The sequence below is a fragment of the Entelurus aequoreus genome, linkage group LG02 (assembly GCF_033978785.1).
Source record: "Entelurus aequoreus isolate RoL-2023_Sb linkage group LG02, RoL_Eaeq_v1.1, whole genome shotgun sequence".
Taxonomy (NCBI): Eukaryota; Metazoa; Chordata; class Actinopteri; order Syngnathiformes; family Syngnathidae; genus Entelurus; species Entelurus aequoreus.
The window spans coordinates 45,308,813-45,326,136 of record NC_084732.1 but is presented as its reverse complement, the minus strand read 5'-3'; the positions used below and the strand labels follow the sequence as shown (position 1 = coordinate 45,326,136).

At 39.6% G+C, this 17,324-nt stretch overlaps 1 protein-coding gene across 1 annotated transcript in view; it reads left to right on the top strand.

Annotated features, from left to right (window-relative positions):
• The window catches only part of nedd4a (NEDD4 E3 ubiquitin protein ligase a), a 75,265-nt gene that overhangs the window by 5,153 nt on the left and 52,788 nt on the right, over positions 1-17,324 (top strand). The window contains exons 2-5 of the mRNA XM_062027581.1: positions 2,070-2,143; positions 4,528-4,606; positions 4,693-4,731; positions 4,853-4,906. Coding sequence (XP_061883565.1) covers positions 2,070-2,143; positions 4,528-4,606; positions 4,693-4,731; positions 4,853-4,906 — 246 coding nt within the window. The remainder of the gene's footprint in view (positions 1-2,069; positions 2,144-4,527; positions 4,607-4,692; positions 4,732-4,852; positions 4,907-17,324) is intronic.

Here is a 17,324-nt window from a genome sequence, read left to right as displayed (position 1 = left end):
AAATACAAAATACATTAATATAAAAAAATATTTGGTCCCAAATATTTTCATGTTAAATGAGAATTGGTTTGACCTGCTACTACTCTCATTTTAATAAACAGCTGCCGTAGCAGAGAAAAGTCAAAACAAACGCTACAACACAATAACATAAATCCATAACACAAAAACTATAAGCCAAAACACAACAAAATAAAAAGGAAATGGAAGTGACAGCGGACAAGTTTTGGCTACTCACCGACTTCCTGAGATGGAAAGGTGAAAACGACGTAATGAACGAAGTTGGAAAAGTAAGTGAGGTGTGACCACTTTTTTATCAAGATAAAAAATGTAATACGATATATATAATACGAATATACTATGTTCGTCGTAACTTGCTATGCTGTCACTTGTCATGTCCGTTGCGTCCTTTGTGGTTTAAAGTTGTGCTCCACCTGTATATTATTGTGTTGTGGCGTTTGTATTTATTGTGGCTTTTGCAATCATGCTTTAGCGGAAAGTTGTGTTTTAATTTATGATATTGTCTTGTTGCTTTTGCAATTTGTTGTGACCTTTCACAGCCACCTTAGCTATCCAACATTCTTGTTTTGCAGACTTTTGGCGATGATGCCATAGATGAACAGACAGAAATGCATAACGTTTACATCCTTATCATTGAAAGTGTTAAACTTCATATAAAGTTGGACGATCTTAAATACAATGTTTTGCTTTTTCTACAATTGGTAAAATTGATGGATTTCCTTTTAAAACAATGTTGCATCGAAACCTATCTTTCAGAAGGCAAAATTGCCAGGCACAAATTGATGTAGTTGAATCTAAGGGATATGAATCAATACTCGTTACACCTCTACTGGTTATGTACCTCCAAGCAAAATAATACATTTTAATGTCGGGTCTAAGACGTTTTGGTGGCAAAGTCATTCCTGAATGAAGATAGTAATCAATATTGAAGTCCAATAACTACTATACTTAAAAATTGCCAACGTTTTTTACTTATCCTTAACGGCTTTGAATGTATTTGTATTTGTACAATTCTGTTTGTCTGAAACTTTAGATTATGAAAATATGCCGCAGTATTTTCCATCCATCCATCCATCCATCTTCTTCCGCTTATCCGAGGTCGGGTCGCGGGGGCAGCAGCCTAAGCAGGGAAACCCAGACTTCCCTCTCCCCAGCCACTTCGTCCAGCTCTTCCCGGGGGATCCCGAGGCGTTCCCAGGCCAGCCGGGAGACATAGTCTTCCCAACGTGTCTTGGGTCTTCCCCGTGGCCTCCTACCGGTCGGACGTGCCCTAAACACCTCCCTAGGGAGGCGTTCGGGTGGCATCCTGACCAGATGCCCGAACCACCTCATCTGGCTCCTCTCGATGTGGAGGAGCAGCGGCTTTACTTTGAGCTCCCCCCGGATGGCAGAGCTTCTCACCCTATCTCTAAGGGAGAGCCCCGCCACCCGGCGGAGGAAACTCATTTCGGCCGCTTGTACCCGTGATCTTGTCCTTTCGGTCATAACCCAAAGCTCATGACCATAGGTGAGGATGGGAACGTAGATCGACCGGTAAATTGAGAGCTTTGCCTTCCGGCTCAGCTCCTTCTTCACCACAACGGATCGATACAGCGTCCGCATTACTGAAGACGCCGCACCGATCCGCCTGTCGATCTCACGATCCACTCTTCCCTCACTCGTGAACAAGACTCCGAGGTACTTGAACTCCTCCACTCCGCAACCCGGAGATGGCACTCCACCCTTTTCTGCAGTATTTTATTTTAAGGTTATTACTATTAAAATAAAACTTGTAGGTGTGTTACCTCACTTTTTGAGGGCTCCAACTGTCAAAATATTATACAAATATATATATTTAAATGTAGTGATTTCCTTTTTACATTAATCAATTTTAAAGAGTAATGTTAACCATGGCTTGAGTTGATTACGTGACTTAAACATGAAATAATGCACTTGGACACACAAATATACTTGTCAGATATACTTGTCATGTCATTGATCCACCTTTGTCTTTTATTGAATTCATATATCACATTTACAATTCTATTGCGTTTTTTCTGTATTTTTTATAGAGTGAATGCAGAATCCTGAAAGTGAAAGTTATTGCTGGGATCAAGCTGGCTAAAAAGGATATACTAGGAGCAAGGTAAATCATCTTTGGGGTATTTCCTATCATTACTGGATATGTACAATAATCCCATAAAGACACATCATTTGTGTGGAAAAAGATTACACTTGTATTACGGTTATCGTAACCAAAATTATCACATTTATCACTCATATTGTGGAATTTTTGAATGTGCTCAAAAAATACTTAGCACACACTGAAATCTTTTGACCAAGTAATTCTTGTTTTTTTAAATCAATAAAATAAATAGACACACTGTTAGACGAATTTGGGGCGGCGTGGCTCGGTTGGTAAAGCGACCGTGCCAGCAACTTGAGGGTTGCATGTTTGATTCCCGCTTCCGACATCCTAGTCACTGCCATTGTGTCCTTGGGCAAGACACTTTACCCACCTGCTCCCAGTGCCACCCATACTGGTTTAAATGTAGCTTGAAGATGTACAGTAGATAATGGGTTTCACTATGTAAAGCGCTTTTAGTCTCTACTGAAAAAAGCGCTATGTAAATAATTTACTTCACTACTTTGCATGATTTGTGTTTCTTATGCTTCACTGATAGTGTTTTAGTCTTCGTATTTTATCTGTTTTAATGTCTAAGCTTTTTTTTTTTTTTTTAATATTAGTTTGTACTGTAGCAATTTAATATTTATTGAAATAAAAAGTGTGTAACAAATAAAATCAATTAATATTAATGTTTATTGTTTCTGGGGGGCAGCAGTCCTTGAATGCACCATAAAATCACTTCCTTCTCATATACCCCTGAGGAAAAAACGATCAGATTGGGGCATGTTGTTTCTTAACGGGGAAACACGGTAATGTTTCTTGTTTTCATGTTGGTATTTAAGTTGCCAAGCTGGCGCCGGTCAGTCCTTGAGTTTATCAAAGTGCAGTTGTCAATCACGGTTCTTTTGATCATTTTAATTTAAACCGGCCGGGAGTTTTAACGCAGTTATCCTTAGTAGCGTTTATCATTCCATCCATAATAGCTAACATAAGTTGCTAAACTTTGTTAACTTGCTATCATTAGCTGACCACACGCAAAGCTAGTGTGCCCGCCGCGTGTGTGTTAGGTAGTTTTTAGTTTGTCATTAAGTTAAAGTTAAAAGTTAAAGTACCAATGATTGTCACACACACACTAGGTGTGGTGAAATTTGTCCTCTGCATTTGACCCATCCCCTTGTTCACCCCCTGGGGAGTGAGGGGAGCAGTGGGCAGCAGCGGTGCCACGCCCGGGAATAATTTTTGGTGATTTAACCCCCAAATCCAACCCTTAAAGCTGAGTGCCAAGCAGGGAGGTAATGGGTCCCATTTTTATAGTCTTTGGTATGACTCGGCCGGGGTTTGAACTCACAACCTACCGATCTCAGGGCGGACACTCTAACCACTAGGCCACTGAGTAGGTAACTAAGTGCTAAAAGCCAGTAGAGGACGGAGTACAATACTTAAAACACATTAGAAAGTGAGTGCCCTCTATGCATCCACGTAAAGTTTGCAAACAGCCCCTTTTAATGAAATCATTTTGTTGAATACAGGAAAGTTGGTATTACATATTTTCTCTTAAAGCTCTCTGACATTTGAAATTCATTTGAGTGATGGGTAAAGCACTAAGGGTTTATGTGTAAAGGCTGAATCAGTTTGCAGCAATATTTTAGCTGCTGAAAGAACTCAGCCATCCAATTGCTTTACTGCTTGACGAGGCACAGCCTCTCTTTTTTACAAGGGCCACTTATTTTGTATCCTGGAATAATTGATTTTACTCTGTATATCAAAATTTGTTGCAATGGTGCTGGATGTCGAAAGATGGAGTCTCATTTGTTGTTTACAGTTTCTTGTCATGAATGGATTTCTTCCATATTATTTAAATTTAATATTTTAATAAATAACAGCGAGTAAGAATGACACTTGCTTGCGGTTTACGTAAATCTACTACGGACGTTCGCAAATAAGGTGTATGTCATACTTGCCAACCCTCCCGTTTTTACCTCCCGGCAGAAATTTTCTCCCGACAAACTCCCGGTATTCGTCGTGGCTCCAACCACCGCAAAGCGTGGCTCAAAATGGCGCCCAATCTACATATAGTGGCCACCTGTCTATAGTGGTTGCTATAGACATGTTTGGCAGTAGTCTTATAAATGGCAAAATGAGAGGGTAAAATTATATGACGAAATGGGATTTAATATGTGTCAAATTGCTTCAAAGTGTTACGAAATTACATTTACAGCACGTTTTGAGCGACGCTTAAAATAGGGAAGCCATATCTATTGTGATAATGTGACTTTGGTCAGCAGAACTTGATAGATTTCATCATTGAAAACCGTTAATGAGCACTTGTACAGAACTATCCTTTGCAAATGGATAATGACTTCATGACCCCATTTTAAATATATTTAATTGTTCTTTTTCAGTGATCCGTATACAAAACTGTCCCTGTATGATCCTCTAAGTGGAGCTATAGCAAGTGTGCAGACTAAAACCGTAAAAAAGGTGCCAGAAAACAGACATTTGCCACTGTATTTTTTAAATGTGCTCTTGTCAATCTAATTTTTCTCGCTTTTCTCACGTCTCCTAAGTCTTTGGATCCAAAATGGAATGAAGAATTCTATTTTAGAGTAAGTAGAAATGTGTGCTTCAACCATGAAATACTTGAGTTTGAACCTTTAGCCTAACTGAATGTGTATCATTGCTGCAAACAGTAAATCATTATGGTTTAAGGTATTCTTTATATTTTAGGTGCATCCCACGAAGCACCGCCTCCTGCTGGAAGTGTTTGATGAGAACCGCCTGGTAAGTGATTCATATTGTTGCAGCTTGCAACTCTAAAATATTTGAACGCTTGGCTCTGTGGAATATTGCACAATGTGTGCTGCTTTGTACGCGCCTGTGTGTGTTTGTGCGTGTGTATCGTAGTGATGTTCGAACTGAAACTCTTGTGCTGAGAGAGTCGTACATTTAAACATACAGTTCTCTTACACAGAGCCTTAACCTTAATTACATACTAGGTTGTTTAGGTTCATTATCACATCATCTATAATACTGTGCTGAAATTATGTGGGCAGGCTGTCCATTGTAAGACAGGCAGATGTCAAAAACTGCGGACAATTAAAAAAGATATAAATCAATGTTAACAACCTCAATGCAGCAGAAAAGTACTGTATATCTCATTCGATAGTTACGCTGCTGCCAGCTACAAAGCATCGAGCATATTAGACATGTTCGAAAGGTTTTACAGACAGGATCGTTTTACATAGTGTACAACATCAATCTGTACTTGCCCTCAACCATAAAATGCTTTTGCTCTATGCAAATGAATGTGAGGAATATGTTTTCTTTACACGAATGACCCCTTTGCAAGGTTAAATTAGGTTTGACTGCCTGTGGAAGTTTTAAGTGGCCCTTATTTTGCCACAATGTACAATATATTGTTTGGCAACTGGGATACCTTATTATTCAGTGCTGTACAGTAAATAGGGGCAAATCTGGCTGTTTGAAAAAGATCCTGACACACACTGCCTTCAGGCATGGAGAAAAATGAAAAGGATTCTTGTAACACATGGGCTGGTGTTGAATTCAGGTTATAGTGATGTTTTGTGAAGGGTTGTTTACTGTAGTTTAATAGTTCTGTCATGAAAAGCATGCATGTGGCTTTTCTCTTCTGCAGCTGTTTGTGATTAAGTTAAGTTAAGTTAAAGTTAAAGTACCAATGATTGTCACACACACACTAGGTGTGGTGAAATTTGTCCTCTGCATTTGACCCATCCCCTTGATCACCCCCTGGGAGGTGAGGGGAGCAGTGGGCAGCAGCGTAGCCGCGCCCGGGAATCATTTTTGGTGATTTAACCCCCAATTCCAACCCTTGATGCTGAGTGCCAAGCAGGGAGGTAATGGGTCCCATTTTTATAGTCTTTGGTATGACTCGGCCGGGGTTTGAACTCACAACCTACCGATCTCAGGGCGGACTGAAGGCTATATTAGACTGGGCCAGTCAATCCTGTCTATAGCGACCATTAGTCTCTGCATTTGACCCATCACCCTTGATCACCCCCTGGGAGGTGAGGGGAGCAGTGAGCAGCAGCGGTGGCCACGCCCGGGAATCATTTTGGTGATTTAACCCCCATTTCTAACCCTTGATGCTGAGTGTCAAGCAGGGAGGTAATGGGTCCCATTTTTATAGTCTTTGGTATGACTCGGCCGGGATTTGAACTCACGACCTACCGATCTCAGGGCGGACACTCTAACCACAACTCAGCAGCTAATACACAAAGCTTCTAATTTTACTGGATGCCGTAGCAATTTTGCACAGACGGGGTAGAGCGGGACAGGAACTACAAGACATAAACAAAACCAATCCGGTTGGTAGGGATGTAACGATAAACGGTATTAATGATAACCGCGGTAAACCTTCTGCCGGTTAGTAATACCGTTTTAAATTTAAATGACAGAAAAATCTAATAAATATAAGATACATTAACATCTTTTCACATTAATAAAATGACATACCACTAGCTAGACTTGTATAAACAATTGTGCACATTAAACCCACAGGCAGTGCTCTCTTAGAAAAGAGTGATCGATCTATACTCAGAGGAATATGACATGTAGGTTTTTTTTTAATTTCTTTACAACTTTATTAACAAATACAAAGCTGTATACAATATACAACAGGTAGTGTCACATAAAGCGGATGTGAAGCAAAGTGAGCACTCAATCTGCCTTTATCAATAAATAAACAACGTTCTTAAACGTTGACAAATTAAAATAGAAAAAAACCTTAAGAATCCAGAACAATATTTAATGTTTCTTCTGCCAATAAAGTAAATTGTGTGTCAATTTATTATCGTTATTTTTCAAAATAAAACTTGTGTGTATAAATATGTTATGAACACATTCAACAATACAGCGATGCTAATGAAAACAATGATAATTTTGGTCACATTAACCGTGATAGGAAATATCGTTACATCCCTACTGGTTGGTTTTCAGGGAAATGATGCCCATGTTAAAAGCACAAAAATCATGAACAAAAAACAAATCCAAGAAAGTCCAACCCTCTTCTCCTTCTCCAGTTGGATATCTGGCTGTTTGTTGTTGAATTCGTCTTATATAATACTGTTTGGTAACTACATTACCCAGAAGTCTTAGCAGTAGAACAAAAATGAAAGTAGAGACAATAGTACTGATATGAGCAAGTATATTGTTGTGCTGAGTTATAATGAAATAGTTGCTGAAAGCGGCTATTCCTGCAATTTTGAAACAAGCAACAGACAAAACACATACAAATTGTCTCGTGTGAATGCATGCTATTTCACTACAAGGACTTGTCAGTGACATCATTCCTGCTGTCGGGCTGCGTCGGAGCTAGTGGAAAAAAGAGCGCGAAGCACAGCCTATATATCTGGTTGATATACTGAACCTCAAATTACTGCTGTTTAATTATATAATTCTCACCATTTTTTTAAGACCAATTCATCATAATATAGGATAATAATGCGAGTAACCCTTTCTAACGCAATAAACTTTAAAAAAAAATCCTTACTATTCTAATTGAAAGGTCAAAAACTTTTGAATATCTTCCATCCAACCATTTTCTACCGCTTGTCCCTTTTGGGGTCGCGGGGGGTGCTGGAGCCTATCTCAGCTGCATTCGGGCAGAAGGCGGGGTACACCCTGGACAAGTCGCCACCTCATCGCAGGGCCAACACAGATAGACAGACAACATTCACACTCACATTCACACACCAGGGCCAATTTTTTTAGTGTTGCCAATCAACCTATCCCCAGGTAGGTTGATTGGGCATAAGTTGATTTTTGATAATGTTAGTTATCATTTTTTAATGATAACTGAAAAATGTTATCATTAGACATTTTTTTTTATAAATGTCTAATGATAATGTCAATGAGGGATTTTTAATCACTGCTATGTTGAAATTGTTACTAATATTGATACTGTTGTTGATAATATTCATTTTTGTTTCACTACTTTTGGATTGTTCTGTGTCGTGTTTGTGTCTCCTCTCAATTGCTCTGTTTATTGCTGTTCTGAGTGTTGCTGGGTCGGGTTTGGTTTTGGAATTGGATTACATTGTTATGGTATTGCTTTGTATTATTTTGTTGGATTGATTAATAAAAAAAAATAATAATAAAAAATAAAAATAGATTTTTGAAAAATGAGAATCGATAATGAGTCGTACAATGTGAGAATCGCGATTTAAATTCGAATTGATTTTTTTCCCACACCCCTAATATATATATATATATATATATATATATATATATACATATATATATATATATATATATTAGGTCTGTGAATCCTTGGGTGTCCCACGATTCGATTCAATATCGATTCTTGGGGTCACGATTCGATTCAAAATAAAAAAAAATTCAATTCAACACAATTCTCGATTCAAAAACGATTTTTTTCCCGATTCAAAACGATTCTCTATTCATTCAATACATAGGATTTCAGCAGGATCTACCCCAGTCTGGGACACATCTTCAGTTGTGTGCCCCAGCGTCACGGGGTGTTTCGGCCCGGCTTACCACAAGACACCCTCTGCCGAAGAAGGGCCCACCCCAGGGTGATCAAATCCCTGGGTGTGTGCGTCCCATTAGGTGTTAGCCTTAGCAGCCCAGCTGGTGTCACTCCTCCTCAACCACAACCAATGGCTCGTCCTCTCTGCTGTGTTGGCCAACTCTTTAATGGCCTGTCTGTGAGCCTGCCCCCTGACTCCAACCTCCCTATGGAGCTTTGCTGTTGTGCTTGCTACAAAGCCCCTACAGCCCACCTCCACTGGGCGCACCCTTACCCTCCAGCCTCTGTCCTCTGCCTCAGCTGCAAGGTTGGAGTACCGCAGCTTCTTGCGTTCATACGCTTCTTCAATGGCATCCTCCCACGGAACTGTCAGTTCAATAATATAGACTGTATGGCAGGTTTCAGACCATAGGACGAGGTCTGGACGCAGGGTGGTCGTTGCGATCGCCGGGGGGAAAAATGAGCCTCTGATCTAAGTCGACTCGCATCTGCCAGTCCCTGGCTGCATTCAATGGGCTTAGATCAGGATTTGAAGGTCTCGTCTTCAGCTTTTCCCCCTCCCGAACAAACGCTGGTAGGTGTCGGCACACATCCTGGTTGTTGATGGGTTGGGCATTGATGGATATCCTCCTGCACTCAAGTTTGTCAGCTAGACATCTGAGGACCTGGTTATGTCTCCACGTATATCTGCCTTGAGTGAGGCTGGTTCTACAGCCAACCATTATGTGCTTGAGTGTTGCTGGGGTTGTACACAGGGGACAGGATGGGTCCTTTCCAAACCATTGTTGTAGGTTTATGGGAGATGGTAGCGTATCATATGTTGCTCGAACGATGAAACTCAGTCTGTTGGATTCCATGCCCCAAAGTTTACTCCACGTGAGTTTTTTCTTTTCAACACCCTCCCACCTTGTCCAGCGGCCCTGTTTGGCTAGTGTTGCGGCTTTGGAACGTCTGGTTGTTTCCTCCTGACGACGCACTTCCTCTACAACCGTAGTTCGACGTTCGGTTGCAGATGCCTTTTGCCAGAGAGGAGTTACGGTTCCAAGGCCAAAGCCTCCTCTGCCTTCTTGGATATGGCCCACTACGTCACGATGGAGCAAAGCTGATTTGGCCTGTAGCACAGCTGTGACTGGGGTCCACTTCCACCCTGTAACGAGGCAAGGAGCGGCGGCTCTCACTACAGGGTCCCGAGAGTCAGTGAGGGACATCTCCAGCCTCACCTTGGCACATTTGAACTCTTCGACCAGGCTAGAAATTGGCAGCGACAGGGCTCCGTTGCTGTAGAGTCCAACGCTGCTGAAGCACTTTGGAAGTCCGAGCCACTTCCTTACATGCAAGTTCACTAGCCTTTCCAAGCGAGTAGCATGGCATATTGAGACCTCATACATAGTTAACGGCCACCGGAGTCTGGGTAGCAACCCAAACTGCAGGCACCAGAGCTTCAGTTTCCCTGGTAGTGCAATACAATGCAATACAATTTCAAAACCAAACCCGACCCAGCAACATTCAGAATAGCAATAAACAGCGCAATTGAGGACACACAAACATGACACGGAACAATCTAAAAGTAGTGAGACAAAAATGAATATTATCAACAACAGTATCAATATTAGTTACAATTTCAACATAGCAGTGATTAAAAATCCCTTATTGATATTATCATTACAAACAGTAATAAAAAATAAAATAAAAAGAACAATAGTGTCACAGTGGCTTACACTTGCATCACATCTCACAAGCTTGACAACACACTGTGTCCAATATTTTCCACAATGATATAATAAGTCATATTTTGGTTCATTTAATAGTTAAAACAAATTTAAATAATGGATCCCATATTCCAATATATGACTCATTATTATCTAAACTAAATGCAGTTTTTTCTACTGATATCATCTCCATAGCTTGTGTGTACCAGTCAGTATGAGTTGGACTATCAGCATCTATCCATTTTTTTAATATTACCCTTTTTGTTATTATGCATATTGAAAGAAACACATTTTTACTCTTTGATGACATGTTACTAAATTGATGTAGATCCTCCAAGAATACAAGTTTGCAGTGTCATTGGGATGTTTATATTAAGGACTGTGATTGCTTCTTTTGTTGTTTTCAACCATGACTCTTTTATTCTCTGACATTCCCACAATAAATGAACAAGAGTTGCCTCGGCTGTCCGACACTTCATACATAACTTGCTATCTACTACACCAATTTTAAACAGCTGAGAAGATGTCAAATACAATCTATTCAGTATCTTAAATTGAGTCAGTTTATCTTTAATGCTTCTATAGGGCTTATTGGCATTTTTCCAAATATCATTCCATGATATGTCTCTTTCATCTAAAATGTTTAAGTCCATCATCCATTTCCGAACACATGCATCATTTGCATTTCTAGTGTGGTGTTCATTTATTATTCCATAAAATAGTTTAATTAATTTCTTAAATGTATCTTGATTAAAAAGTGCATCTTCCAGTTCATGGCTATTTAAAGACATACTTTCAGAGGATATGCATTTATTTACAGCGTGTTTTAAAGAGATAAAATTTAAAAAATGATTTCTGGGTACATTATATTGATCAACTAAATCATTGAACGGTTTAAAAGAGTTTTTATTAATAATATGATGAGGTTTAGTAATACCTCTGTCTTTCCATGTTGTCTATTTAACCACATTTTTATTAGTTATGATATTAGGATTGTACCAAAGCGGTTGATTTACAGATGTCATTGAGTTGATTCCTAGTATTTTCTGACACAGTTTTAGAATGTTAAAGGTGGCTTCTATTGGGCTCTGCCTCAATTCATTAGGTATTTTTTTAATATAATGTAAACTCCCCACATCAATGTCCAAATTCATTAACATATTTTTTTCTATGTTGATCCAGTCTTTATCTGTAGAAGAATGAAATAAGTGGCTTGCTTTTTCACAACCAAAGGAGATATAATAATGTAAGAAGTTTGGTAATTGTAGTCCCCTTTATCTTGTGTACAAGACAACCTTAAGTATGAACAACTGGCCTTGTTTCCACACCATATAAAATGTGATATCATTGTATGTATTTTCTTAAACCATAGATCTCATTCTCACTTCAGACCGGCCTAAAATAAAAAATAGTGGGGTCATGATCTGTGGTCTTAGCGACCACTATCTAACCTTCTGCACCCGTAAAATAGCTAAACCTAAAGCCAATGGCCACATAACAGCCCAATCCAGATCCCTCAAAAAATACTCCAATGACAATTTAAATTTAAAATTAGATGAGTGGGACTGGTCCCCTGTGCTCGCGAGCAACCTGGTCGATGTTGCTTGGGATCGCTTCAAAACGGCGTTCCTAAAGATACTAAATGACATGGCTCCCGTGAAAACAGTCAGGATCAAAGCCCGCTCGGAACCATGGATGAATCCGGACCTATTAGCTGCCATAAAAGACAGAGACAGGAAATACTCTGAATACCAAAAAATGTAAAACAGAAGTAGATAAACAACCCAATAATATCAACCTCAAATTACTCCTTTCAACTCTCAAAAAGCAATGCAATAAATTAAGAAATAAGTCAACCAACCTGACTAAATCCTTAAAAAAAATTACATTAACGACAAAATAGAGGAAAACACAAATAAGCCACGTGAGCTCTGGAAAATTCTCAACAACCAGCTTCCTGGTTGCAGCCAAAAACTTAAAACAAGACTCACCAACATCAGCATCAAGGAGGGTGACTCCCTCATTACAGACAAAATGGAGGTAGCTAGCAGACTTAACATCTTTTTCACCAGCATAGCCGCAACTCTTGTCAACAAGCTGTCCCACCACTCTGGTCGCTTTGGTGTAGAACACATTAAAGCCTTCTACAGAAAGCTAGGAGTATCCAACGATGATTTCAAATTAGAAATGGTCACAGCTGATGAGGTGTTTAAAAAATTGAGCGCGCTCCACCCTAACAAGGCCGCCGGCCTTGATAATATTCCCTCCAGATTCCTCAGGGACTCTGCCTCCATCATTGCCCCGATCATCACGCACATAATAAACCTATCAATTACACAAGGCCAAGTACCAAAAGATTTTAAGATAGCAAGAGTAACTCCCCTCTTTAAAAAAGGAATCAAATTGGAACCTGGCAACTACCGACCTGTTTCTATTCTCAGTTCCGTTTCGAAAGTAATGGAGAAAATAGTTTATGAACAGGTCGATAGTTGTACTCATGTACAAATTCCAATCCGGCTTCAGAACTAACCACTCCACTGACACATGCCTTCTCTATCTGACCGACCACATCAAACATGAGGTGGACGCGGGCAAATACTGCGGCATGGTCATGCTGGACCTTCAGAAGGCCTTTGACACCGTTAACCACGCTATACTGTTGGATAAGGTCAGAGCAATCGGATTTAACAAAACCTCATGGAGCTGAATGCAATCTTACTTGGAGGGGAGGGAGCAGGTGGTAGAGGTGAACGGCACCGTGTCCCCCCCCTCTCGGTGAGCTGTGGAGTCCCCCAAGGCAGTATATTGGGACCTTTACTGTTCCTAATATACATAAACGACATGTCATCGGCATGCGACTGTGAATTGTTTTTGTTTGCGGATGACTCTGCCTTGCTGGTATCCGGCAAGGACAAGTCACAGGTGGAGAAAATCCTCAGTGCTGAGCTCTGTAGAACTTGCACCTGGCTCGCTGACAACAAGCTATCCATACACTTGGGTAAAACAGAATCCATCCTGTTTGGGTCCCACATCAAACTTAAGAAAGTCAATGACTTCACCATAAAAGTAGGTGACATTGTTATCACCAGGAAAGATGAGGTCAACTACCTAGGTTCCATTCTAGAGGCTAACCTTTCCTGTGATAAAATGGCAACCAAGGTAATCAAAAAGGTTAACCAACGAACGAGATTTCTCTACAGAATTTCCTCTCTGGTCAACAAAAGCACCTTGAGGATTCTGGCGGGAACTCTCGTTCAACCCTTTTTCGAATACGCATGCACCTCCTGGTACCCTAGCACCTCCAAAACCCTCAAATCTAAACTCCAAACATCTCAGAACAAGCTAGTCAGGTTACTTCTAGACCTCCACCCCAGATCCCACCTCACCCCTACCCACTTCTCTAAAGTGGGCTGGCTCAAGGTGGAGGACAGAGTTAAACAACTTGCACTGAGCCTAGTCTATAAAATCCTCCCTGATACCGAAGTACATGTCAAACTACTTCCTTAACGTAAATGACCGCCATAACCACAACACCAGGGGGTGCTCCACTAACCACGTTAAACCCAGATTCCGAACTAACAAAGGTCTTAAAGGCCTACTGAAACCCACTACTACCGACCACGCAGTCTGATAGTTTATATATCAATGATGAAATCTTAACATTATAACACATGCCAATACGGCCGGGTTAACTTATAAAGTGACATTTTAAATTTGCCGCTAAACTTCCGGTTCGAAACGCCTCTGAGGATGACGTATGCGTGTGACGTAGACCGGCGAACACGGGTATGCCTTCCACATTGAAGCCAATACGAAAAAGCTCTGTTTTCATTTCATAATTCCACAGTATTCTGGACATCTGTGCTCGTGAATCTGTTTCAATCATGTTCATTGCATTATGGAGAAGGAAGCCGAGCAAGCAAAGAAGAAAGTTGTCGGTGCGAAATGGACGTATTTTTCGAACGTAGTCAGCCACAACAGTACACAGCCGGCGCTTCTTTGTTTACATTCCCGAAAGATGCAGTCAAGATGGAAGAACTCGGATAACAGAGACTCTAACCAGGAGGACTTTTGACTTGGATACACAGACGCCTGTAGAGAACTGGGACAACACAGACTCTTACCAGGATTACTTTGATTTGGATGACAAAGACGCAGACGTGCTACTGTGAGTATGCAGCTTTGGCTTTTTTTTGCGTATGTACGTAACTTTTTTCAAATATATAAGCTTTATGAACCTTGGGTTAGGTGAACGGTCTTTTGGGCTGAGTGATTGTGTGTGTTGGTCAGGTGTTTGAATTGTATTGGCGTGTTCTATGGAGCTAGGAGCTAGCAGAGGAGCTAGGAGCTAGCATAACACGTACCGTACGTGCGCGTCACGTACGTAACTTTTTAAAAATATATAAGCTTTATGAACCTTGGGTTAGGTGAACGGTCTTTTGGGCTGAGTGATTGTGTGTGTTGATCAGGTGTTTGAATTGTATTGGCGTGTTCTATGGAGCTAGGAGCTAGCAGAGGAGCTAGGAGCTAGCATAACAAACACGCAGGTGTTATTATGCAGGGTTAATTTGTGGCATATTAAATATAAGCCTGGTTGTGTTGTGGCTAATAGAGTATATATATGTCTTGTGTTTATTTACTGTTGTAGTCATTCCCAGCTGAATATCAGGTACCGTGAGTATGCAGCCTTGGCTGCTAAACATTCGATAACTTGACCGTATGTGCGCGTCACGTACGTAACTTTTTAAAAATATATAAGCTTTATGAACCTTGGGTTAGGTAAACGGTCTTTTGGGCTGAGTGATTGTGTGTGTTGATCAGGTGTTTGAATTGTATTGGCGTGTTCTATGGAGCTAGGAGCTAGCAGAGGAGCTAGGAGCTAGCATAACAAACACGCAGGTGTTTTTATGCAGGATTAATTTGTGGCATATTAAATATAAGCCTGGTTGTGTTGTGGCTAATAGAGTATATATATGTCTTGTGTTTATTTACTGTTGTAGTCATTCCCAGCTGAATATCAGGTCACCCCCGGCTCTCACAGCATCTTCCCTATCTGAATAGCTTCAACTCCCCACTAGTCCTTCACTTGCACTTTACTCATCCACAAATCTTTCATCCTCGCTCAAATTAATGGGGAAATTGTCGCTTTCTCGGTCCGAATCTCTCTCACTTCATGCGGCCATCATTGTAAACAATAGGGAACTTTGCGTATATGTTCAACTGACTACGTCACGCTACTTCCGGTAGGTGCAAGCCTTTTTTTTATCAGATACCAAAAGTTGCAATCTTTATCGTCATTGTTCTATACTAAATCCTTTCAGCAAAAATATGGCAATATCACGAAATGATCAAGTATGACACATAGAATAGATCTGCTATCTAAGGCTGCAGCTAACGATTATTTTTCTATCGATTAATCTATAGATTATTTTTTCGATTAATCGGTTAATCTATAGATTATTTTTTTCGATTCATCTATAGATTATTTTTCCTTTTACCGATTATTTTTTTTATTCAAAATGAAGATGAAAAAATAAATGTAGGCCAGTTTTTTCAAAAGGCATTGCTTTTATTTACAAAAAAAAAAAAAGTATGGCCACTCAGTCAACATTGACAACAACATGACAAAATATTCTGTAACAATGTAAACATTTAAAACTTTTAACATTTAACAAAATTAAAAGTAGCTTATTTGCTTTTTAATGTGCAAATATAAAAGTAAACATCCAGTGCAAATCGTAATATTTTGCAATAGTATAAGCATTTCAAAAGTAAAAGTATTGCTTATTTTGCTTTAAAATGTGCAAAAATAAAGATAAACATCCAATACAAAAAAGTGCCAATCTAAATATTCTGGAGCACTGTAAACATTAAGTATTGCTTTTAAAATGTGCAAAATAAACATCCAGTCCATCACAGTACACAATAACCAATTCTACTCATTCCAGTGAGTGACTAACAGTTGTAATGAAGAAAGGTTAGCATGTCTACATGCTCTGGTTCTTTTCTTGTTTACAATATTCCCAGCAGCTGAAAATAAGCGCTCAGAAGGGGTCGATGTGGCTGGAACTGAGAGCTAATTACCGGTAGCCTTCACCTCAAGCCAGGACTGCGAGTGAGCTGAGCTCCAGTTTATATTCCTAGAAGGTCAACGGGCTCATAGTAGGGATGTGCGTATCGATCCTGTGGTATCGATATATCGATACTCACACGCTACTCATTTGGCATCACTTTTCTGAAAAAAGTATCGATATAAACCAAATAACGGCGTGTGGGGGGTGCAAGCATCACTTTCAGATGTTTTTGATGACTTACTTAACTTACTATGTGCTGGGACACCCCTGTACCTGGCAGAGTATAGAGCTGGCCCAGTCACGTGACAGGAGACAGCGAATGAGCGTCGTCAACGTGCAACACACACACAGCCAGCCGACAGCGATGCAGCCAGGCATATCCAGTGTTGTCCAATTGTTGACTTAAAACAGGCATTGTTTTTTTGTTTTTTTAGTAATGTTTACTGAATATTTTTGTTTAAATGATTATCCTAAATTCAAATAATTTCCACACAGGGGAATTTACTGTTAGTTGAAAATTGCTTGAGTATTTAAAACAAGATAAGAAAGGGATAACATTTGGAGATTCTTCATCTTTGCATTAGTTTTATTTTTTTCCAAGAAAATCTTGAAATATATGATTGAATGTGATTTTGGTTTTAATCTGTAACATCATTTCTTACATTTCGAAAACATTAACCTATTTCATATTTCATGAATTGCTAATTATATCACAAACTTTAAAAAATAACTGCAGCTTCTTGCGATTCGGATTTGACAGTTAATTGGAAAGCCCTAATATCTAATTATTATTATATATAATTATTATTATATATAATATTTAATTTATTTTTCATATTTGTTATTTATTTTAATTTTACTTTTATTATATATTGACCATAATAAAT